Source organism: Pseudopodoces humilis, chromosome 6, assembly GCF_049639895.1.
Source record: "Pseudopodoces humilis isolate 2021_Gansu_Grassland_sample_001 chromosome 6, ASM4963989v1, whole genome shotgun sequence".
In the NCBI taxonomy this organism is placed as follows: domain Eukaryota; kingdom Metazoa; phylum Chordata; class Aves; order Passeriformes; family Paridae; genus Pseudopodoces; species Pseudopodoces humilis.
Genome location: NC_142205.1, coordinates 51133681 through 51158161, shown reverse-complemented (window position 1 = coordinate 51158161; position 24481 = coordinate 51133681). Strand labels below are relative to the sequence as shown.

The 24481-nt window shown below is 41.2% G+C and overlaps 1 protein-coding gene across 1 annotated transcript; it reads left to right on the top strand.

Annotated features, from left to right (window-relative positions):
* The first annotated feature begins 864 nt into the window (after positions 1-864).
* On the top strand, positions 865-20630 carry LOC102102920 (melanopsin-like). Its single transcript, XM_005517468.2, has 9 exons — positions 865-998; positions 2730-2863; positions 4360-4563; positions 5001-5172; positions 6984-7139; positions 8222-8329; positions 13789-13963; positions 16175-16324; positions 19670-20630. Exons 1-9 carry the CDS (start codon positions 865-867, stop codon positions 20054-20056), a joined length of 1620 nt encoding a protein of 539 aa, XP_005517525.2. The 3' UTR covers positions 20057-20630.
* The last annotated feature ends 3851 nt before the right edge of the window (positions 20631-24481 follow it).

Here is a 24481-nt window from a genome sequence, read left to right as displayed (position 1 = left end):
CAGTGGAGAAAGGGGTGAAGTAAAGCAGGTGCCCAGCTGTGGCAAGGTACCACACCTTTGATTCAGCTCTCCAGGTCTGATTGCAAGTCTGAGACTTAACTGCTTGTGACTTGGTAAATAAGAATCTTCACAAGGCAATTTGGACTCTTCTTGTTGCTAATGCTAATGTGAGCTGATTGGATTAGCTGTAGGCTGCCTTGCTGCTGAATGTAGACAGTGATAAATATGAATTTGATTTAAAAAAAAAATACAGAGGGAGCCTATTCATGTGGTGAAGATACAGGGTAGTGAAAATGGTGTCAAAACTATTTAATATATGTTTTCTTACACTGGCAGTGTTAGTGCTGCTGTTATACCTCTCATCTCCTCTCCTTTGCATAGGGAATTCCCAGGTTTTGTAGCACTGAGTTAGTGGATAATGAGCCTGGGGAGATCCAGGGGATTTAATGTTTGTTAGTGTGGGTTTTGATATCACTTCTCCTAATAAAGCCAAACTGTGACAGGTTATTTGATGCTGTCAGTCTGTGTTGTCAGCCAGCTCTGTGCCCCAAAGTGCAGCAGTTACCCAGAGCGAGTTTTATGCTTGTGCTTCTTTGCGTTTTTCACATCATTGTAACTTCCTTGTTGTCTTTTCCAGTCTGCTTTCTCTGTTGCTCTTTTCTTAAGATAAATGCCTACTGTCAAAATTATGAAAGTTATCTGAGAGAAACTTGATTACAGGGGATATGATAGGAGCTCAGAAGTATGTATTTGATTTGCATGAGCTGTGGAAGTGAATGCCAACAACCTGAGCATATGTTCATGGACTGAGTCCCAAATGGGCTAAGCTTTCCTTTTCCTCTGTTTTCAATTCAGGGTTTGAACATGAGTACCCAGCCACACACTGTGACCAAGGTAGAGATCCCTGGCCATGTTCTTTACACCGTAGGAACATGTGTGCTCATTATTGGCTCCATTGGCATCATCGGAAACCTCCTAGTCCTCTACGCATTTTACAGGTACAAAAATTCCTTTTGTGGGTGATCTGAGTGGCCTTGAGTTTCACCTGTGCCCATGTACAGATTTCTGCACTGCTTTCCACTTGGATTAAATCTAATGGCAACAATCATGGTGGAAAGAGAGGAGAAGGCAACCCTACACACACGGAAACACATCCATGTGCATCATTGACAACCTCAGTGTAAATTCCTGATGTTTTAAAGAATCAAATAAAATGAGAAAATAATACCTTGTTCTACAATTTCCAATTGAAAGGTTAAAGAATGGTTTAATACTTCTAATGATAGAAACCACAGTCTCGCAGCAGCAGATTTCTTCACTAACCCTGTAGTATTTGCAGAAATACTCAACAGTGACGCTCTTCCCTTGAGCCCAGTGGTCCTGAAAGGACCAAGAAGGCAATCTGCTACATGAAATGAGCTCATGCCACCAGTGTATTTCCTGCTCCAGGCAGATCATAGGATTTCTGTCAGTTTGTGTGCTCTCTTGGCAGAGTAATAGTCAACCAAAGTTACTGCAGCTAGACTGTGCAAAAATCCCATGGAAAAAAGAAACATCTGCCCTCTGTCCCACACTGTGATGATGGATTTCAAAATCCTCCTCATTCGCTACTTGCTGTCATTATGCATGGTGATGCAGTGGGGCCTTTCAGTGTTAGAGACACCAGTGGGTTATGAACCAATTGTTAGTTTTCCTATTCTTAAATGTTTAAGACCAATAAATGAGTTATTTTGATTAACCAATTTCTAATATGATTTAGAGAAATTGAATTCCTTGCAACTGTAGATACCTTCATGATATTTTAAAATGCAGCACAAGCTCTGTATTTCTCTTGAAATGTGTGTGGTTTAGCAGGTGTAATAAAGGCATTAAATTGTCAAAGTAGGAAAATCTGCACTGGCAGATTAGCACATTAACTCAGCACTCTCTCTTACCCTGTTTTTGCAGGCAGTTATGAGACCCAAGAATTTATTAGAATTGCAGCAGCACTGAGATGTCTTTCTCACTTTCTTTTTCACTATTTATTTATCAGCATGAGGAAAGAAATTCATATTAGCTGCAAATACTGATATTGCAAAGCACATCAGAAAGGTCTCAGTTGTTTTCCTTGGACAAACTTTGCTTGCAGACCTCTGCTTTCACACCTTGTTGTGGTGTTTAATGTTGCCTGTTCATCTGCAGCTGAGAGTTTTCATTCTCTCTTATGAGACGTACATAAGCAAAAGCACTTTCTCCAAATCTCAGTGTGTGCTCTGCTCATGCTGTAGCACTTTGAAAAGGATCATTTAGTTAGCGGCATCTCAACCATTTCAGGCCAACTGTGTCAACACAACACCTCAGGTCAGCAGTTTTTTAAAGTATCACCAGAAGCAGATCCTTTGGCTCTGTAACTTTCTTCAGATTTTCCTCATGTGCAGTGCAAGGCACAATCAATATTACAGCACTCCTAGGGAACTGCTCTTCTGAACAAATCCATATTTATCAAGACAGCTGAAAATCTCCTTAGCCTGAAGAGAAAACAATTCATTTTTTTCGCTCCTGTTTTTTTTCAATAATTTAGAAATGACTACAGCTGTAGCTGCAGTAATTGACTGATGATTAGCAATTGATTCACTGCAAGTAACCATCAATTCCAACCTGGACAGTATTTGTTTATGCTAGTAAGCAAAGTTATAAAGTTAAATTTCCACTTTGTCTTTTTAAAACTATGTATTTCTCATGTTTTTAAGCAACAAGAAGCTGAGGACTCCCCAAAACTACTTTATAATGAATTTAGCTGTGAGTGACTTCCTGATGTCGGCTTCTCAGGCACCCATGTGCTTTGTCAACAGCTTGCACAGAGAATGGATACTTGGAGACATAGGTACTTTTCAACACTAATTCACACCTTGCCAGCTTTATGCTGCCTGCAGCCTGTTTCAGCACAACGATCTTGGCTTGTGCCACAGACAGAGCAGCAGAAATCTCTTGAGTCACAGCCCCAGACATCATCAGTCAGCGTGATGTCAACATGTTTTGAATTACAGCTGTGATTATTCTATCTTACATATTTTGGAAAGGAGGGAGTCAACTTGCACCTATAATCATGTTACCTTTAGCTTGTAAGGGAGGTATTATGGCTGAAAATAGGTAGAAAAGTCTTAGTAACTTGTAAATAGTTTTTCTGTATCATTTTGAGGGCTAGTTACTACTTTTATTTAGAAATGTATGCATATCTATTGGCATGCTTCTAGGAATCTCATATTTAATTCAGAGATTTAAATAACAATAGTCATTTGAGGACTCGGCAAATTCAAGCTCCTTTCTTTCCTACTGCAAGAACGGAAAGGTGATAAATGCTGTAATTATAGCTGAAATGGGGGTATAGCAAGAACCTCAGAAGGCCCAATGCTGTTTGGCGCTCCTTATCATATTATGGATGAAAACTTGCACCCACTGGTGGCTGTACAATGGTGGAGCAAGTCAAGAGACCATGTACTGTTCAGCAGCAGAGAAGGGACTCTTCCTAGTTTGAAGGTATTTTTAGTCTTGTTCATCCCCTTAGATAAAATCAGTGCAAATTATCATGCTGCCACAAATGAAGCATATGATCTGAGTTGAGTGGGATTTGGTCCTTAGTTGGAAGTTATTTTTATAGACTTTAGAACTCTGCTTTAAGGTTGGAACTGGTGTTTTTGCTGCTTGTCATTCCTAGTGGGCTCTTGTCTATAACCACATAGGGCAATGCAAGGTTTCAAAGAATGGATACTCTTTCCACACAGGTTTCTCTATTAAATTCAGTGTAACTTTTTCAGTTTCAGTTTCAGTGCCGTGCCTGAATGCAGAAGGGGTTAAGGGGTCTGTGTCATGTAAAAAATGTAATTTTTTTAAAAAGTACTGCCATTAAATATAGGAGTTGGAGCTATGTTTTTAATAGAGCTGGTCTCTTAGTCACCAAATTTAAACCACTTCTACATTTTTAAGCCACATAAACCAAAGTAATTTCTTGAACCACCCATCCATCATTGACAGATGTCTGCTGCAGCATGTTAAGATCAATATATTGGGCAACAGTCCAGGAAAATATAACTTTAATTAGATTGGATTTTCTTTGAGGCAGTTTTCCATTGACAAAAGGTTCCCAGTTGCAGCCTGCAGTGAAATAGGACTCGTTTAAATACATATATTTGTATTTTATTTATATTTGTGTTTTTCTAATAAACATTTAATAACTATGAAATTGTGAAGCTAAGAAAATGCTTCTATTGAGACAGAATATATCCTGAACAAGGATAAAAAAGGGAGGTTTATTTCAGTGGGGTCTGAGAGAAATCATGCCTCTTTTCAAGAAAACCCCTGACATTCCGTTTCCTTCTCCAGGCTGTAACCTGTATGCTTTCTGCGGGGCTCTCTTTGGGATAACCTCGATGATGACTCTGTTGGCTATCTCTGTTGACCGCTACCTGGTGATCACAAAGCCCCTGCAGTCCATCCAGTGGACTTCCAAGAGACGCACCATGCAGATCATCGCTCTAGTGTGGCTCTACTCGCTGGGATGGAGCGTGGCTCCGCTCCTCGGCTGGAGTATGTTGTCTGCTCTCTCTCTCTCCCCTAGCAGTACCTGTGTGCTCATTTAAGTCTTCCTTGGGGGATAAAAAAATGAGTTTTCTCATCAGTCATTTTCTCAAATCAGTCCTCGTGAGGATGCCCTGCCACCACCTGATGGTTTGTTGTTGTAGCACACATCTGCACCTGCTGTACTGCACAAACCCTCTGCCCCCCTATGCCCAAGCAGAACAACCTGCAGGTGGAGTATTAGTGTGTACCTGAGAGTTCTGTAGTCAGGACCTCCTCTCCTCGTGGGCACTCACTTCTCACATATATGATGTGTAGTTTGGCTGGCATGGCTCTTGAAGACCGTGGATACAGGACAGGGTTTATTTTAAGTGCTCAGTGGTTGGATCAGCACCGGTGCTAACTTTGGGTGCATGTGTGAATAATGTGTTCTATGTATTCCATAGGTTCCTATGTGCCTGAGGGCTTGATGATATCCTGTACATGGGACTATGTAACCTACTCCCCTGCAAACAGAAGCTATACCATGATTTTATGCTGCTGCGTGTTTTTTATCCCCCTGATAATAATATTCCACTGCTATTTATCAATGTTCCTGGCCATAAGGCGTACTGGCAGGTAAGCAATACAGCCAAAAGAAGTACATATCCCTTTTTATGTAATAGAATATTTTCTCAGTTTCTTTAGCTGCAGAAAAATCTGGATCAAAAATTAGTCTGAATTGAAATTGACAGCTGTAACAGGAGATTTTTTTTTTTACTCATTTAAAATTGGAATGGATTTGTGAATTTCAGAGTAGAAGAAGAAGTCTCTGGTGGTTCTGATCTTATTCCACTGTAGTAATTAATATTACATCAGATAATTAGATTAAGTTATTTGTATTTCAGATTTTCACTACGAAAAACAATGTCCTTGTGTATTCCAGCAGTTTTCAGCCTCAAGGGATAATAAAAAATATGTAGTGATAGGGGAATCATCTGCCTTAGAGCAGATCTGTAAACATAACAGTTCTCATATTTTTTGACAGTTTTATTTAAGGCAGGCATCAAAAAAAACCAGCCTGCATCACCCGAGCATCACAAATACATGCACAATATCTGGCTATGCTTGCTCAGCTGTTTTTCCCCAAAAAACTGTTGGTCTGTATTTGAAATGAAAAATCATCAGGGTGTTAGATCTATAAACTAACATCATTCTATCAGTTATTTGTCTACTAATGAGCACATGGCTTACCTTTGGTCAGCTTATCTCACAGCTGGTGCTGTGAGTCCTTCCTGCTGCTCAACTGTGTCATCAGTTCTGATGGCTTTTCTCTGCTCCTGTGTGCAGGCACTTGTTGAAATCATTTGGCTTTATAAGCCTAAATTCCACTTTTATAAGTACATTTATATATGCCTAAAATGAAGTTCTTTCTAAACTCTATTTTTTGGCCTTTGTCTTGGCTTTTATTGTGCTTTGTGTGTGTATACTTCATACCAAGCGAGGGAATGCATCCTTTAAATAATGGTGTCTTGTACACCTGTGGAGCACAGTGGACATAAGCTTTTTCTATGCCTCTTTTCAAGGCCAGGCTGGATGGAGCTTTGAGCACCCTGGTCTAGTTGAAGGTGCCCCTGGTCATGGCAGGGATGTTGGAACTAGATGATCTTTAAGCTCCCTTCCAACCCAGGCCATTCTATGTTTCTATATTTACAGTGCACCAGCAGAGACTTTGTTTCCCTGCTGGCTGGTAATTAATGTCTTCAGTGTGAAATGTATCTCCATTTTGCAACACTAATACGTAAAATTTGTTATTTCTATGCTAAAGTATACAAAATGCCTGACTATATAAAACTTTTTAAAATAAAATGTGGGGGTGTTTGGTGTCAGAAGAGAATTTGATTTTTCATGACAAAAACAATAGGATTGCCTGTTGTGCCTCTCACTGAAAATACTCTTTAATAAATAAATCTGCAGGTAAGTAAAAATGTCCTTGCAAGTGTGTGGGACAGGTTTCTCAAAGCTATCAAGGTATTCCAGCATATGTTACCTCGTGAAGTGGAATTTCTGCAAGGTGTTCCTTCATCAAAAAGGATAAGATTTGATTTTCCCATCCAGCTGTGCCTTTTCGTACTCCACCTCTAAAAGCAATGAAGGGCAAGAGATATCAATTTCTGTATCTTTGCAACCTGAAACCCTTTTTGTGTTAGGGATAAGGACACAACAGTCCTGTCCTGTAGTCCCAGGGGTTCTGGCTCAGTCTCACAGGCAAACATAACACTAGCAACCGCATTAATTACCTTACAGGGTTTTTAAATAGCAGAGGAAAAAAGAAGAGTTAGAGTGGTGAAATACAAAGTTTACTGTATTTTGCATATTGCTGAGAACATATTGCAGATGTTGCTTTTTCATTGTCCTGCTGAAATATCTGTATTTTACCCCTCTCGCAGGGATGTTCAAAAGCTGGGGTCCTGCAGCCGGAAATCCTACCTCTCTCAGTCCATGAAGAATGAGTGGAAGCTGGCAAAAATTGCTTTTGTGGTGATCATTGTGTTTGTCTTGTCCTGGTCTCCATATGCTTGTGTCACCTTGATTGCCTGGGCAGGGTAAGTGGAAGAGGAGTCCAAACAGCAGGGGTTATGCAAACATGATTTGTACTGACATCCACATGAGGCAAATCTCCTTTTTGAATGGGTCTTAAATAATCACTATAATAGAGGTGATATTTCATTCTTCGCTATATCCTTGTGAATAAACCCAGAAAAAGGATTATTTGTTTATGCATTTTGAAACTATGATGACTTTTTAATGTTAATATTTGGTACACGACGTTTTCTTTCCCACATGATGCTTTCTTTGTATAAATTGGAGGACTTAGCTCCTGCATCTCCTAATTACCTCCTTCCTCCCATAAACTGCTATCTCCTCCACCCATTCTCCACTCCAAATGCACCTGGTGTCTTGTCAATGCATGTTCTACTCATCAAGGCCAGGTTGGATGGGGCTTTGAGCAAGCTCATCTAGTGAAACATGTCCTTGCCCATGGCAGAGAGGTTGGGCTAGATGATCTTTAAAGGTTTTCTTCCAACCCAAACCATTCTGTGATACCATGATATTAACTGTGCTTATGCTGCACTGACACTGGTCACACCTGACTGACTGTGAGAGCTTAACGTCTAAAGGATGATTTCAAACTGCTTCAAGTCCTCTCTTCCTTCTGCAGTGCTCAGAACTGAGTCACTGACACACATTACTGTGCAGCACGCATGCCGCTGCTGCTGAAAGGTTTTTTAGGTTTGATTTTGTTTTCTTTTCTATCACCATTCACTTTTCCCAGATGGCCACAATGGTTCTTTTGTTGATGTTTTGGTTGGGGGTTTTTTTTGTCTATTGCAGAAACATGGGAGGTGATTCTTGTTGTTCCTAGTCAGCCTAAAATTACTTCGTGCATGTCTTCTATCTAATGAATGAATAATCTAATGAATAAATGAATGAAACCAAGAGCATGCTGTCAAATTCAAACCTGTCATCTGAGCAAAGAAATCGCTTGAATGAATCAACTTTACAGGTGTATTTCTTATAAAAAGATAACAGCACTAAACCAATTTAAAAGAGTAATATGTTATAGTAATGTAGTATCCATGTAATCCATGGTATAGCTGTGTGTAATGTTTTTGCTTTGTTTTAGTCGAGGCAACAGCCTAACACCATATTCCAAATCTGTGCCAGCAGTAATTGCCAAAGCTTCTGCTATCTACAACCCCATCATATATGCAATAATTCACCCAAGATACAGGTACAGTAAATATATAGGTATGTGTTTAACTGTACATGCAAATGTGGATCTTTTATGGAACAAACTACCCTCATTCCTTCAGCCTCACCCCGTGCAGTGCATGTTCCTGTGCTGACCAGGCCATGATGGGCTCAGGGTGGTCAGACCCAGCTGGTACATGGCAGCTCCAGATATAGCCTTGGGAGTGGCCAAAAGTGGCCCTTCACCTTTCCTCTCCCTCAGCGCCCTGCTCTGCCCTGTGAAGCTGCACAGCACCGTGACTGACAGGAGGAGAAGGTGATGCACAGGTCACTTTTCATCATACCAGAAACAGCCACTACAGAGCACTCTCTAAATAAAAGGTCCCAACCAGCAAGGCTCAAAAAATCACATCCTTACCAATTTAAGCAGCTATATATGCATATGTTCAAGGTTTGGTTTTCTTTTGGGTTTTTTTTGTTGTTGTTGTTGTTGTTGTTTTTTCACAAAAAACATTTGAAACATTGGCAGCAAAAAATACTTTTTTATGTAAAGGGGATATACTTGTAATAGAACTGCTATCCAGCATACCTGTAGAATTTTTTGCAAGTCTTTCTTAGAGTAGCTACCACAAAGTGACGCTGTGTCGAAAGTTCTAAGAAAACACAGGGATGCCATGGTGGTAAATGTGATAAATACACAAATACCACTAGATGGCAGGGTTAGTCATTGGTACGAGGCTTGTTTCACCCAAGAAGTAGAGAAGCTGGTAAATTCCATTGCCTGACAATGAGGACTTGGGAGCTAAAAATTGAGTTCATTGTTTAGGATGTCTGATGCATGACAGTGTGGTTGTAAGAAAAGTGAAGGTTTCTCAGAAGGCTGGTCAAACCATGACCAAAAAGGGTGAAAACCTGTTACCCTATGATTCTGTAGAATCATACAATGGTGTGTGTTGGAAGGGACCTTAAGTGTCATCAATTTCTTAACACCCACCATGGGCAGGGACACCTTCCACAAGACCAGGTTGCATAAAACCCCATCCAACCTGGCCTTGAACATTTGCAGGGATGGGACATCCACAGCTTCTCTGGGCAGCCTGTTCCTGTGCCACACCAGCCTCATAGTAAATGCCTTCCTAATATCCATTTTAAACCTTTCCTCTTTCAGTTTAAAGCCACTTCCCCTTGTCCTATCCCTACATGCCCTTGTGAGAAGTACTTCTTCAGCTTTCCTGTAGCCTTCATTCAGGTACTGGAATGTGCTGTAAGGCTTGCCCAGAGCCTTCTCATCTCCTGGCTGAACAGCCCAACTCCCTCAACCTACCGGCAGAGCAGAGGTGCTCCAGCCCTTTGGTTATGTTCACAGCCTCCTCCTTGCTGCCACAGGTCCATATCCTTCCCAAGCTGGGGACCCCAGAGCTGATGCAGCCCTGCAGGTGGGGTCTCAGCAGAGCAGAGCAGAGCAGAGCAGAGCAGAGGGGCAGAATCCCCTCCCTCCCCTGCTGGCCGCACTGCTCTGGATGCAGGACACGATCCAGGACGTGTTTGGCTTTCTGGGCTGTGAGTGACCATTGCTGGGTCATGTCCAGCCTCTCATCCACTTCCACATGTCCTTCTGGGCAGGGCTGCTCTCAATCCATCTCTGCCCAGCCTGTGTTTGTTTGGGATTGTCCTGACCCACGGGCTGCACCTTGCACTTGGCCTCACTGAACTTCCTGAGGTTCCCATGGGCTCCCCTCTCCAGCCTGTCCAGGTCCCTCTGGGTGCCCTCCCTCCCCTCCAGCGTGGCAGCCACACCACACAGCTTGGTGTCATCACCAGACTTGCTGAGGGTGCTCCCAGTTCCACTGTCCATGTGGGACAGTGATGTTAAACAGGGCTGGTCCCAACACCCACCCCTGAGGTCACCACTGGTCACTGAGCTCCACTGGACACTGAGCCATTGACCACAACGCTTTGAGTGTGACCACCCAGACAGCTCCTTATCCCCTGAGGGGTTTGTCTGTCAAATCCCTGTTTCTCCATTTTGGAGACGTATTTTATTGAAAATGTCTGCTAGCATAGCTAACACCTTTTTGCATCCCCTAAAAACCATCTGAGATTTTTTAAGTCTGCAGAGCATTTTAGTTTAGAGTAGGAGAATGCCAACTTTCTGATGGGTTGCAGAAGTTTGAGAGTTTGAGAAGTTTTGCATGGCTGGCTGATGTGTTTAGGGCCCATTATTTGTTTCTGAACCAAAGTTATTGTGTTCAGCTTATTATTACTTTGCAAGGAACAAGGAACAGCTGCCCAGAGAAGCTGTGGATGCTTCCCTGGAAGTGTTCAAGGTCAAGTTGGGTAGGGCTTTGAGCAATCTGGTCTAGTGGAAGGTGTCCATGGCATCAGGCTTGGAACTAGATGGTCTTTAAGGTTCCTTCAAGATTCCTTCCAACTCTCACCATCCTCTGGCTCTGGGACAGTGAACTGCTTCAGTCAGTCTTTTTCCTATCAGCATCGGCTTCTTAAGACTGTTAAGAAAAAGACTGGAGTCCACACCAAGCTTTCAGAAATCTTCTTAATAAGTATCTTGTTTTATCTTTTTTTATTTTTCCCCCTGCTTTCTGATCTGTATTTCTAGACATATCAACATAGACATATCAACAAGAGAAATGGACTTGTTGTGAAGACATTTCATACCCTTGCGAGCAATCCAGTCAGGAAAAGAAGTAATGTTGGGTCCCTTGTGATGAATCAATAATGCAGTTTCAAAACTGAAAAAGCCCTACAATACACCAATAAGTCAGTTGGTAAAAATATGTTGGCAGGACCAATTTTCCTTAACCAGTGAATAATGAATATATATGTTAAGGTTATTGTTTCTGGATAATTTCCAAATCTTCTAATTATTCACATTATGTCTTGAAAGTAATTTATTCAAGCTCAGATAAGTGGGCCAGTCTGTTCAGGCTAAAGGGTTAAGGGTATGAACAGGGGATAATCTGTCATTTTATATTGGAACTACTGAGCCAAATTACATCTAAGTTATTTTCCAAATCTTTCTAGAAAGAAGCATCTAGAAATCAGGATCAAAAGTGTTCAAAACAAGTTCAATCCACTAGCAAAGTAAGATGCTTTTTTGCACAGAGACTTCCTGACACTGCATCTTAACAAGCCAACAAAACCAAGCCTTTTTGTGGCATTTCCTTAAACAACAGGGGAAAGAAAAGTACATTATATTGAATGTAACAGTGATCTTTGTGCTAGCACTTGGCTTCTAAAAACTGGTTTGAGAGTTTTTTATATTTCTTCTCATCTACCTATCCCCCTGTGCACCCATTCCCCTCCAGTAGAAAGGAGAAAAACACCACTCCCTCATAGGACTCACAGGAAATAACGAATGTAAGTGAGGAATGTACTCAAAGTTTTAATTAGTGAAATGCTCTTCTGTGGGGAAGAAAGCTTTCACATCTTTAACAGCTTGTATTCCGTCTCTATGTTCCACAATAACTCCAACACATTGCTATATTAGAGTTATTGCAGAAACTCCCTTATATTTTGAAAGTTTTAGGTTTTGGAATCATTCTTTTATAGCAAACAGGAAATTCTGCTACTCTGTTTCCAACTGGCTCCCAAGCAAAGCAGAATTACACAAAAAATATTGGTTCAAAGCTCTGACATCATAAATAATGAATAATCACAAATAACTTCGAGTTGCAGAATTTTTTAAAAAGTTGCTTGCAATTACTACATATTTAACTTTAAGTGACTCCTTTATTTCAGACTATAGAAATATCATTAAGTACCTCACTTTATGCCTTTTATCTCATGCATACAATATTAAAACTCCCTTCAAAATCTGTACTTTCATCCCAACCAGCAAAATGTCCCTCAATAGTCCTCCCAAATATTACTAAGATAGAAATTCTGGTCCCTCAAGACATTCAGAAATGTTCATATGTTTTCCTTGAAAATTCACCGTCAGACATTTATTTTCTGAATCTACATCATTAGGAGACCTCTGCACCAAATCCCATTTAATAAATGGGATGGTTTATTTTACACTAACTTGAATTTGTCAGAGGAAAGTAGTTCAGCTTCTTAGCTGGTGAAAAAAGTTAGCAGCTGCTTTTCAGCACCAGACTGAGGTCTTCAGCCTGAAGGAAATTTATGGAAATTTATGAAAGGAAATTTTCTTGTGTCCTGTAAACTCTTTCTCAGGACTTTTTATTTTGTGCACAACATTAACCATCTTTTTTTTGCCCAGCACCATGTGAGGAGCCTTCTGCCTCAAACAGCTCAGTGGGCCCTGCCTGGTCACCAACAGGCATCTCTTGGCAGGATCAGGAATGATGGTACAGGCAGCTCTTTTCAGTCCTCATCTCCAGAGTGGACATGGAGCTGCTGTTCTCTTGTCTTTGAAATTACAGAGGAAAGAGACACAGAACTATTCAGAGAGTGGTGATGATGCCACATAAAGAGGTTTGGTGGTGGTGGGTTTCTTACAAGAGAGTGACCTCATTTCATGATGCCAGAGTCATGTCTCTGAAATTTTAACATGTGTGATCTTTTGTGAGAATAGAAATGATGATTTAAAATGTACTGGTTATTCAACAAACACGGTAACTATAGAAGCAAAAGATTTTAAAATATACATCTGCTTGACTTGCATCTCAGTGTAAAGTCAATGTACTGACATCCTCCAGTGATCTGTCGCCCCCTGCATCAGTTTCTTGCTATATGTCTTGTTGCTGTCTCACTTCTTGACTTGTTCATTTAGTTTTTTGCCTCTATTAGCTTCATCTGTTGGGCTGATATAATGGACTGGGAAGTGCTGGGGAGGTGTTAGACCAAATGAAGCATTCTGACCAGCACTGCCCTGTGAGGAGAAAGGCCAGCTGGCATTGCTCAGGGGAGGCTCTTGGACACTTCTGCTCCATGCAGGGCCAAGGTTGGGGTAGCAGAAATACACTCACACAACCATGACTGAGATTATTATTTAATGAATAAGGCAGATTTGGGATCTAGACCATTCTTCTCTTCTATGCTTGCACAGTGCTAATTTTCAATAGGAGTTTACAGTAGCTGCCATGGTACAAATAAGTAACAACATCTGATTCTTCTGGCCCTCTTCCTCTTCCCTTGTTTTCACTCACTCTGTGCCTTTGCACAGTAAAGACCTTTGTACCAACTAGCCTGAAATTTTCAGGGTTAACATTTAAAATAAACCATATGCAATCATGCTCTTCAAGATATTTTCAATTCTTACCACTTACCTAGGCAGCTCTTCTGTGTATGTTTTGACACAAGGCCCAGAAGGACCTGTTATTTCCTTCTCAGCCTGTTAAGTTGTTTGCACCAGCTACCGTGCTGTTTGCATGTAATCTTTAAGACCCCCTTAATCAAAACAGAAGCTGTTGTGAGGTGATGGAAAGAGACGGCATTTTCACCACATGAATTTCAAAGCCGTGTCTTTGGTGTGACAGGTTTGGCTTTCTTTTTTCTTCACACATTTTCCTTCAGAAAAACCATCCACAAAGCTGTTCCCTGCCTGAGGTTCCTGATACGAATATCGAAGAATGAGCTCCTGAGGGGATCCATAAATGAGTCATCATTCAGAACCTCTCTCTGCAGCCACCACTCTCTTGCTGGCAGGACCAAGAGCACATGTGTTTCCTCCATTTCTACTGGAGAAGCTGTAAGTCCTTTCTTGTTTCCATGAAAGAGAATGAGTATAACATTTCTCAGACTCTAAATAAGCAACTCTATAAATACATATTCAAAATTAGAGAACAGAAAAGGGAAGGAGGAGGGTGTAGCTAAATTTTTTGGGTCATATAAGGTCATTTCTGAAAAGCTGGAAGTTCATGCACGATGATTTACAATCAAAAAAGCATTTAGGCCAACATATTTGTGTGGTTCTGATGCCTGCTGGGACTAAGGATGTTCAGAGTAAGTCTTTAATGTGAACTAAAAAGAGCCATTTTCAGACACTCCCTGTGTCACTACCGTTCCTACTAGCTGTGTTAGGTATCTTGCTGGTCTTCCATCCAAAGTTTTATAACTTATCCAAAAGCTCTCTTATTATTAAAAAAAAAAAGTCAATTTTCTGGAGATTGGGAAATTTTTGACTTCTTTACCCGGATTTTAACCATGAGGAGTGAAAGGCTCCTGACTCTAGAGCATGGTGGGGAGTTTTGTAAGAACGTACCCCAAGCATCAGTAAGGCTGGTGACTGAGATAGAAACAAAAGATCCCCTTGAGACTCTTCACAGCCTCTCTCACTCACAAGAAGTTGGTCTTGCATGCAGAGGTGATGGGAAGGTGGCTCCTGGGGGATGGCAGCCACAGGAGAGTCTGGGCTGGGGCTGGCCCTCCTGGAGACCTGTGCTGCTCCCCCTCAGTTTGGGCATCAGAAACTTCCCAGAGTGACAGCTGCCACCAGTAACCTCTCACAAGATTATAAATCCTACGTATACCTTTTATACTTTAAGGTATAAAACCCTAAATTTTCTCCCATTACTCCTTTGTTTGATGCCAAATGAAGTAATTTCAGCTGCATCATCCTGACCCAAAAGCTTTCACTGTTGGTCACTACTCAGTTTTGATTTGTCCATGTTAGCAGGTTATTGCATGTATTTCCATGTGGGTGCTGCTTCAATGGACAGGATAATGAGGGTAAGAGGCTTCAGCTTTTGGCACAGCTTTGGCTTAGGAGTCTCGGTTAAAACCCCTGCTGTTAGCAGTACACTGTGCTCTGCCGACTTGATGCAGCCAAAGGCAATTGTCCTTGGGGCAACTGACAGCTCAGTGCAGCTGTAGAGGTTTTAGCTGAAACAGCAGCTGCTGAAATAAAAGCTAAGCTCTATGACTTTGGCATGACAGCAGGACTGACTGAAATTTTGGAATGCTCCAATAAAATATTGACGGGCCAGAAATGACACCAGGAACACTAAAAGATGCAGCTGTTGCAACCAACATTTTGCTCTGTGTGTTGTGTACATGTTAGTGAAGGGAACAAATGAATTTGTGAGTCATGTCAAGGAACATTTCATTCAAGTAATTTTATTCAACAAGTGAGGGGAAATAACCATGTGGCTACACATAGATGTATGAGCAAGGTGATGCAGAGGAATTATTCAGTATCTTCCCATTTGTGTAGAGCCCTGGCTGGCTGGCTGCCTGTCTGGCTGGCCTCTGTCTATCCATATCTAAAAGCTAGTGTTGGAGTGGAATGATCTTATCAATTAATACTCAATCAAAAAGTCACCACAAAGTAAAGGATGACAGATGGCCTCACCCAAGCCTGTAAATGGAACAGCACTTTTGTAATGTCCCATTTGTGCTTCATTACTGACATGCTCTTAGAAAATTAGAGCAAAGCCCACCATCTCCCATGCACTGATGATGGTTTGTAGAATCAGCAAGCTCATGCAGATTGAGAAGCCCTTGTTGTTCTGAATATTCTGCTGGGATGTATGCAAACATACTTTTGGATCTGTCCACGTCCATGGTTTTGTATCAGCTGATGGTCACACAGAATGCTGCAAGACATATTGAACAGATTGATTGTATTGGCTCCCATCTTTAGAATTCAGATGCTCTGCAGGTATAAGTATAGCATAAGCAATGAGATAAGAAAAGGGTGAAAAACATCCTGGTAAAAGGAGTTTAAATATATTTTCATTATTTCCAAGTTGGTTTTATTTTTGGTCAGCAAGCAAAATAGTCCAGGGTAAGTGACAAGACTGAAAATAAAAGCTCTCCCAGGGGAGTTTTGAGTGTGAGACCTATGTTAGAACAGCTTTACTTTTCTGTGAATGTGCATGGGTTTTGCTAGAGTTTGAGAACTTACAAGAATTTGCAAAAGGATGCAGCTGTCTGAAATCCTTCATCAATTTGTGATTAGATCTGGAGCAATGTGGAGCTCGACGCTGTAGAGCCAGCTCAAGAGAAATTGAAGCCTCGCCGAAGTCACTCTTTCTCCACAAGTCTGAGACAAGAGAAGAGAGACCTGCTCCCAAAGACCTGCAGCTGCGATGCAGCCACTGCCAAAAAGGTACAGAAAAAGGTCTCAGTTGAGGACTCTGTTTTAGTGCTAATCTTGCTGCAGGACATCATCACTGGAATGATAATCCAGCCTTTATGCCCATCTGTTTCATCTGTAGGCTTTATTTATACTGATTCCAACATTCTCTTTCTCCTTTGCTGTTTTTTTTTTCGTTGTTTTTTTGTTTTTGCTTGTGTGTGTGTGACAAATGAGAGAGACAGTAATACCTAATTAACTTTTTTCACTGATATTTGCCTGTTCTTGGAAAGCCAGCTCTGCTTATACCTCTAAAGCTTCATTAAGGCATAGTCAATAGCATCAGATGTAAGAAGATGAGTTCTTTGCCTCTCTGCCTGTTTATCTACCCCAGCTTTGGTTCCTGCCTTCATGGCTCTTGTGTCCATACTGTGGCAGTCTCCTTTTAGAGTAAAGTCAAGTCTGCAAAACAGAGTTTGACATGATAGAAGCCACCTTTTTCCTTCTTTTCAGTGTACATTAAAATGTTTTATTTTTGTTGAGGGGGAAGATGAGAAAGAAACTCCCATTTCTCCCTAAGGGTGGGAGAGTCTGGCAACTGCCACCCTTCCCTCACTGAAAGAGGAGATGGTGAGTACTCAGTGCATCCTCTGCAGATGCATCACCCTCATTGGCCAAACCACTGAGGTTTGGTGTCCTGCTGTTGAGGAGCACCCCATTCCCTGATAGGAGCAGTAGGTCTCCCATGAGTCATTTTCTGCCAGATTGTAACACCACTTTCCAAACCAGTACTTGTATGGGTGGCACAGCATCAGCCATACACCAGTGCTGCCTTTTCAGGGAAAGACAGATGTGGCTTACAATTCCGTGGTTGGACTGAGTACCCTTGTTTGATGGAGGCACCCTTTCTTGGGGTTACTCTAGTGCATGTGGACAAACACCCCACATGTCTGGGTGGGTGCAGCTACAGCATCTGCTTCTGTCCCCTGTGGTCCCTTCCAGATCTGATGGAAATTGTCTAGAGACATCATGGTTTAAAGCAGGAACTGCTCTGAAAATTTCCAGCCACCTGATGACCCAGTTCCTGCATGCTTTTGTCCTGTCTTTTCTTGTGTGTCATTAAGACCAAGTCCTGAGAAAACTTGTTCCTTTCCTGTAACTGTTGTGACCAGTATTGGTGGAAAAACAGTGGCTTCAAATGTGGTGTCAGGCAACGTGGGCTCAAATCTACTACTTAGTTTTGTTGCCTTCTTTCAGCAGCCAAGCATGTCCAAGGCTGTAGGCAAGTGGCAAACGCAGGTTATAGGGAAATGGCAAAGGTTATTGTCTCCAGGTTCTCAACAATCACTGGCTTTCAGTCTCACAAGGAAGGAGAAGGGAAGTAAATCTCAGGTGGTCTGCATAAACAGTTCAGTAATGAAATAAACATATCTGTATCTGAAATTTAGCAACTGTGTAGCCCACAAGAAGGCCATGTGCCCTACTTTTCCTTTGAGAGACATCTCTTGAATTCCTTTGATAAATAACCCTTCAGACTTTCAATGGCATACACTGAGCTATGAGATTATTTACATTGAATGTTCAAAGCCTCGTTTGCTTTTCTTACTGTTTTCAGCAGAGAGTCCTGTGTGTTGTGAAGGTCCTTTTTGTGTTCAGATAAATCCAATGCACCACTATTCATACTATCAGAATAAATACTTATTTGTCAAGCTCAGAGGGTTTCCCATTGAGACCACCCATTTATCCTCAAAAAACAAACAAACAAACAAAAAAACCAACATCAAAATAAAAAAAACAACACCAACAAATCCTAAGGAAGCACCAATGCATTTTTTTTTTGTATTTATGTTAAGGCTTTGATAGCATTACTGGATTGCCTTTAACTGAATTCCAACTACAACCCTTCCAAAAACTCTCAGTTGTGGACAAGCCAGTCAGTATCCCAGGCTTGGTGCATTCCAAAGCATTAAAATGCATGTGACTGTTTTCCTTGCTGCCACAAAAATATGCTCCAGCCCCATGGACCTCTTCAGTTATGATAGTAACAAACTTCATGTAGGCTGACACCTGGAAATTTAACATGGTAGTGAAGTAGCTTTTTTGGAAGTATTAGAATGTGAGCTTGGATACTTGACCTCAAAGGAGAGTGGTAAAATGTTCTCTCTGCATCCAGGTGTTGTTTCAAGGAAATTACCCAGTGTGAAAACTATTAAAAACATTTGTAAGTGGGTGTTGTGCCCACCAAGCCACATCCAAAAGAAACTTACTCTTCTCTTGCAGTGAAAACAGCACTTGAAATAGGGAGGAGTGGTTTTTTAATTGGATTTTTTCATTCTACTATTATCTTTGATATGGAAGAATGGACTTTTCTTCTCTGTCATACTGATTTAAACCACTTTTTTAGCACAGTGTGCTTCCCTCCACTTGGTAGGTAGAACAGCTGGAGAAATCATTATCAATAGGGATTTGTGAATGATTCCTGCTTGTGGAGTAGAATGACACAAAACTATGGGAATTCACATAGTAATGAAGTAAAATATGCACTTTACTTTAAATGTTGGTTTTCCCTAGAAAGGAGGGACTTCCAGCTTATCTCTGTATCTGACAGAGTGACTTTATCTCCTTAATTATTTTTTTTTTAAGGAAGACAAAACTGATTACTTGTGCCTTCCCTAGCCTGAATATTAACTGACACTTTCAAAGCTTAGTTAGTTGACTCTGGATTCGCATATTGGGCACAAGACTTATGGAAAGAACACAGAGGTCTTGCCATCAGAGCCAAGTTAGAAATCAGAATTCTCTCAAAATAGGCAGAAAAGAAATTGTTTGCAAAGTGAGTATTTATTACTTTTTTCTTGGAGGAAGCACTTTCCAATGTGTGAATGCAAGGCCACCACTTCCCTGAGGTATCTCAGGAGCCATTTGGAGAGAGACAGAGGTTGTCACAAAGTTGACAAAACTTCAGGAAAATAAAATAATTGAGTGAACTTGGGTCTTATCTGAGATCTCTTCCATGAGAAGAGAGGGAAAAGCAATAATCCAGTACCCTGATACCCTTAGATGTGTTAAAAATGAAGTAATACCATTATTTAATGATTAAATAAGTTGGATACAGGGATGAGCTTTTTATCTTTTGTTTTTGTTTTTTTCTTTCCAGTCTCTGCTGATATTTGAGTACTTCTTCTTTTGCTCCATTTAACATTCTGCTATCCAAGCAGTACATGTTAGCACATCATGATTTTCCCTCAAGTTAATGATTCAAGTGTTCAGAAAATTGGCCTGGTGGCTCAGATATTGACTAGAGGCAAGCAATGTTTCAAATACAAAAATTCAGTCACATGGTGTCTGGCAGTGCTAAATCTTATGTCTCCACTCCAGGTTTCGCTCTCCTCCAGCTGTTTGGAGAAGGTTCTTGGGCAGCCTGTCCTACCCAATCCCTCTTCAGCACTTGTGACCAGCTCCCTGAGAGCAACTTCTCTGCCTGTCAGATTGAATAGCAGCAGTGTCACCAGAGGAGACTCAAGTACTTCCCATATGGAAACTCAAGGAAGTCAAGTGAATGGAGTTGTGGATTCTGTTATTAGCAATGCAGTCCCTCGCATCATCATCATTCCTACCTCAGAGACAAATCTGTTTCGGGAAGAACTGGAAGAGGAAGAGACTGAATTATTCCACTTTCATGACAAAAAGGGCAATCTGCTGGACTTGGAAGGGCTTAGCTCATCCATGGAGTTCCTTGAAGCTGTTGAGAAATTTCTATCATAAGTTTGTCAAAAGAAAACTTTCCGGTAATTATTTTCTTGGCATCTTCTCCACTTAATTATACCAAATAACTGAAGCCTTGTGGGTTAGATCATCAGATTTTTTTGTATGTTTATATGGTAGTCACTAGGCAGCCTTCAGAGTTTTCTTTGTCCAGACCAGCTCAGGCATGGAAACAGGCTTTCTTTCAGATTGTGCCACAGGAAATGAGCAGTGGAAGATCTGGCAGCAGGATCCAGTGGCATTGGTCAAGGAGGCTGCCTGATTTGTTGCCACTGATGGGGGCACCAGCAGAAGGGAAAAAGAGTGACTGAGAGCAGGGTCAGCTGCTGAATGCTGCTATCTGCACATGGAACAGCATTCCTGTTTTGGCAGCCCTGCTCTGGACAGTGATGGGAAGCACCACAAGACCACAGCTTCCACCAGCCCCAGCAGTAAGGCACATGGCTACATGACCTCAACTAGAGTTTAATCAAATAATTCTCAGCATTGGTTTTGCTGTGTTTTCTTTTTTAAATAGGCAGCTTGCTAAACATAAAGAAAGAAACTGGTGTTTTTTCACTGGAAATTGACTACTTCCCAGCTTATAATCCTCTGAAGTTTAGTGGTAGAAATCTGGATTTTACCTCAACATTAGCATGGTCACTTAAATGTCAAAATGCAAGGTGCTATATGCTAAAACATACACTACTGTAGAAGCATTCAAAGTACCTTCAGAGTTACAGTCCTGATTAAATATGTATGTATCCTAATGAGTCTGTGATTGAAAGGGTGAATGCTCACAGCTGGCTTGACAAGTCATTGAAAAAAATAAAGCCTTGGCTGCTGTATATCACCTGTCTGATCAGAGAAGGTTCTTCTCATCTCCTCTAAAACACACCAGCAGATGTCTTTTACAGGTCACTTACCAGAGGCCTTCAAAGTGGGTAAAACATCAACTTGGGAAGAGAACCACACAGTACTGTGTTTGCTACAGGATCTGCACTTGCATCTTTATCTGTGGTTACTAACTGTGCTCCTTTTTATCTGTGCTTCACATTATGGCTCAGGCTCACAGGACTCTCCTAGCATTTTTTTCCTCTTTATGCACTCTTCCTTTTTTACTCATTTTCCCATTTCTTCATGTCTTCCCTTTCAGTCTCTGATTTTCAAACATAGTTTGAACAAGTTGAATTACATTGTTCTTTACATAATTTCAATATATATTAGTAGAAATCAAGGTACTCCTCTGGATATAATAGTGCAAATATTTGGTCCAGGGAGACTAATAGTATTCAGACATTCAACAAGAGAGTGAAAGTTTATGTTCATAGTCTCAGTTTATTTCCTTGACTGTATCCTAGATTGTGCAGAGATCACTGAGAGAATTTCCAGGTTTTGTGTATTGCACTGGCTGATCTCAGGAAGTAATTTCTCTTTGCCTGTTTTCCTGATGCAAAAACCAGATGGGAAGCATAGAAGTATTTTTAATTACTTTTTTCACCACAAAAAAAGGCAACACAAATCTTGTTTGCAACAATCTAGACAGGAAAGCTAGTAAAGAGCAAATGAAAACCCACAGCAGCACAGGAGAGAGAAGAATGCCTCCAAACTTGCACACCTGAGGCACTGCCAGGTGCCAGACCTTTAAGAGGAGTGGGTCACTCGCTTTTGATACCATTTTTAGAAAAAGGCCACTGGTGGGTTACAGAGGCAATTGCTGTGACAGGCTGCCTAATGCAGTGCTGACACTCCACATGCTGCTATTATTTGAGGTGCTCTGCTGGCTAGAGACCCTCATACTTCCTTACTGTGGAAAGCAGGGAGGAAATTGGGTGTGGAGCCCCATCCTGCTGCCTGTGTGTAGCCCTGTTGTGTGGTGCTGGGGGACCAAGGCTCAGCTGGGGCAGCACCAGGCTGCGGTTCCTGCAGCCAGGCTGCCAAAGCCTGTGCCCACTGAGTGCTGAGTTTTCTGACAGGGCCAGGAATCATGCCAAGGTCATCTACAATGAGCTCAGCAATTCCAAGGGCAATTCCTCCATTTGAGGACTGGCACAGTGAGCAGACAGTGCAGGACAGCTGCAGGGGACTGGGACAGGGACGTGCTCACTTGCAGTTCCACAGTGCCAGGTTTTCATCCACTGCATAGTTTAGGCCACAATGTGTTATCAAATGTTAATTATGTATTATGTACATGGGAAATGGGGCAGCCTTAGTCCTAGGCTAAACATACTGTCCTTCCATCTTGGATTCTTGCCCTTTTTCTTGCTGAACCTGCCCTCTCTGATTTTTTTTTTCCCCTACACCAACTGTGCAGTCAGTGACCTTACTTCTTCTTGCATTTAATATCCTCAGCTGCTGTATCTCTTTTCTTCTTGAGCCATATGTTAGGAAAAGAGCATACTTTCAAGGCTTCCAAGCCTTAGACCTGACTTTTACTGTTGTAATGACTCCAAATAACAATAGAAAATGCACTTGCTGTTCCACGTTATAAAAACATGACCTGGAGAAGATTTTGCATTCAGATTATGACAGACTTATACTGGGAAGACTGTAGGCAGAATGGTATTGCCATAGGTTTTGGCAGGATGAAGAATGGAAGACCTGAAGTCATAGTCAACAAATTCCTCCATATCTGAAGTCTTGCATTCTACCTGTTAGCCTACAGAAGGCTCTCCAGTGATTTCTTGTATGTGTTTGGTGCTTATTACTGTGATGGTACTGAGTGTGTCTCAGAAAATTAGCAGGCTTGAGGTATGTGCAAACGATGTTTCACTTTTATGCTGTTAGTGTCATACACTGTTAGTATCATAGCTTCAGAAGCTACTTTAAAATTACTGCTTATTTAAACTGATGCAGGCTAAAATACCAAATGGTATAGAGAGATAAAACATAAAGTTGTATGAAATATCAGATAGACTTACTGCATCATTGTGAGACTTCTGCAGAAACATCAGTCACAGAGTAAATTAGTCTCAAATTGAATACCACAATGCAGGAGAATTTTGCAAGCTTCTCTGTTGCCACATTAGGATAGATGGCACATAAAAATGTACACTAATTAATGTTGCTTCCCGTTTCACAGATGAATGTATTGGTTCACTCAAGTGGAATAAAAAATACTTAGGAGTTAAACTGAATTATCCATTGTTCGTTTGTCTTTTCTTACTTAATCATTATCTTTGGAGCCAGGAGGAGGAATAAAAAAGCTGAGTCAAAGCTTTTGAAACCTGTGCTCTGATCCAGTTAATAGTAAGATACATACACACACACACACACACACACATATATATATATGACATTATTTTCAAGTAATTTAGATTGCTCAGATGCAAGCACTCATCTGCTTGAGTGCATAACATCTAAATTTCCATAACATCCAGAGTTCACTGGCTTGGTAAAACCTGAAGTTGTGCAGCTACTTTTGAAATACAATGATTTCAGCTGGGATGACAGGTGTCAGGTGAGCAAAACTGAAAAAAAGCAGCCAAAGTCTACTACAACAAAATTATTATAGCAGACTTTGATCTTTGTCCTAAATCTGAATAAAGGTAATGAGTAATTGTTTCTGCTAATACTCTGTATAGCACAATTATAGGATGTGTTCCAGTTGTGAGAAATGAACTTGTAAAAATTCGTAAAAATCTAAATAAATGTATATAACAATACTATAAAATATAAAGTACAGTATGACACACAAGCCCTTCCCAGATCTAGTCACGAATTCCCACTCAAAGGATAACGATCCTAGCCGGCGCCCATCAACAAAAGAATAGACAGGACGCGGCCCATCAAGCTGACAGGAAAAAAAAAACTCCTCAAACTGACAAGGACAGGCTCGGTGACCATCAACGGGGAAGAATAGGCAGGACACGAAACATCAAGCCAAAACGGAGAGGCACCGACGAGATATTCATCACCGGACCCGAACACCTCGCCTTGCGGGCTACCGTGGGGGGAAGCCATCAAGTAAACAAAAGAAAAAATCCAACCGAAATATTCATCGGCTCAACCCGGATCCGGCCATCCCATCCGGATGGCCTGAACCACAAGAGCCCCTCAGAATTTCTTTACATATGAGGAGACTCGGTCCGGACGTCCATTCGACTCTATTCTCCAATGCCAGGAAATCAATTCATACGACAATCAAGGACTGTTGATGAATGGTGCCTGCCTGGAATTTGGCCTCAAGGCTAAAAATCCCTATAAAAAAACCTCCGGACAGTTTACCCTCCTTCGTGGATTTGGGAACACCTATACCTTTGGGTATAGACCCCCTGTCCACCCAGCGCTGCGCTGTTTGTTTTATTGTGGTTTTCCCTCATTGTTTTATTTTTTTATAGAAATTGTTTTATAATAAATTGTTTTTATTTAACCCAAATCTGCCTTTGCATTTATAACAGATTGGTGCCGTGACTCGGATCGGAGAAACTGCGGGGAATCTCGCTG

Bases quoted from the DNA above. Each gene is read 5' to 3' on its own strand.
- LOC102102920 (XM_005517468.2), top strand. From the start codon at position 865: ATGAGTACCCAGCCACACACTGTGACCAAGGTAGAGATCCCTGGCCAT. The intron at 8,330-13,788 runs GTACAGTAAATA...ATTTTCCTTCAG, and splicing joins ATAATTCACCCAAGATACAG to AAAAACCATCCACAAAGCTG. The intron at 16,325-19,669 runs GTACAGAAAAAG...TCTCCACTCCAG, and splicing joins ATGCAGCCACTGCCAAAAAG to GTTTCGCTCTCCTCCAGCTG.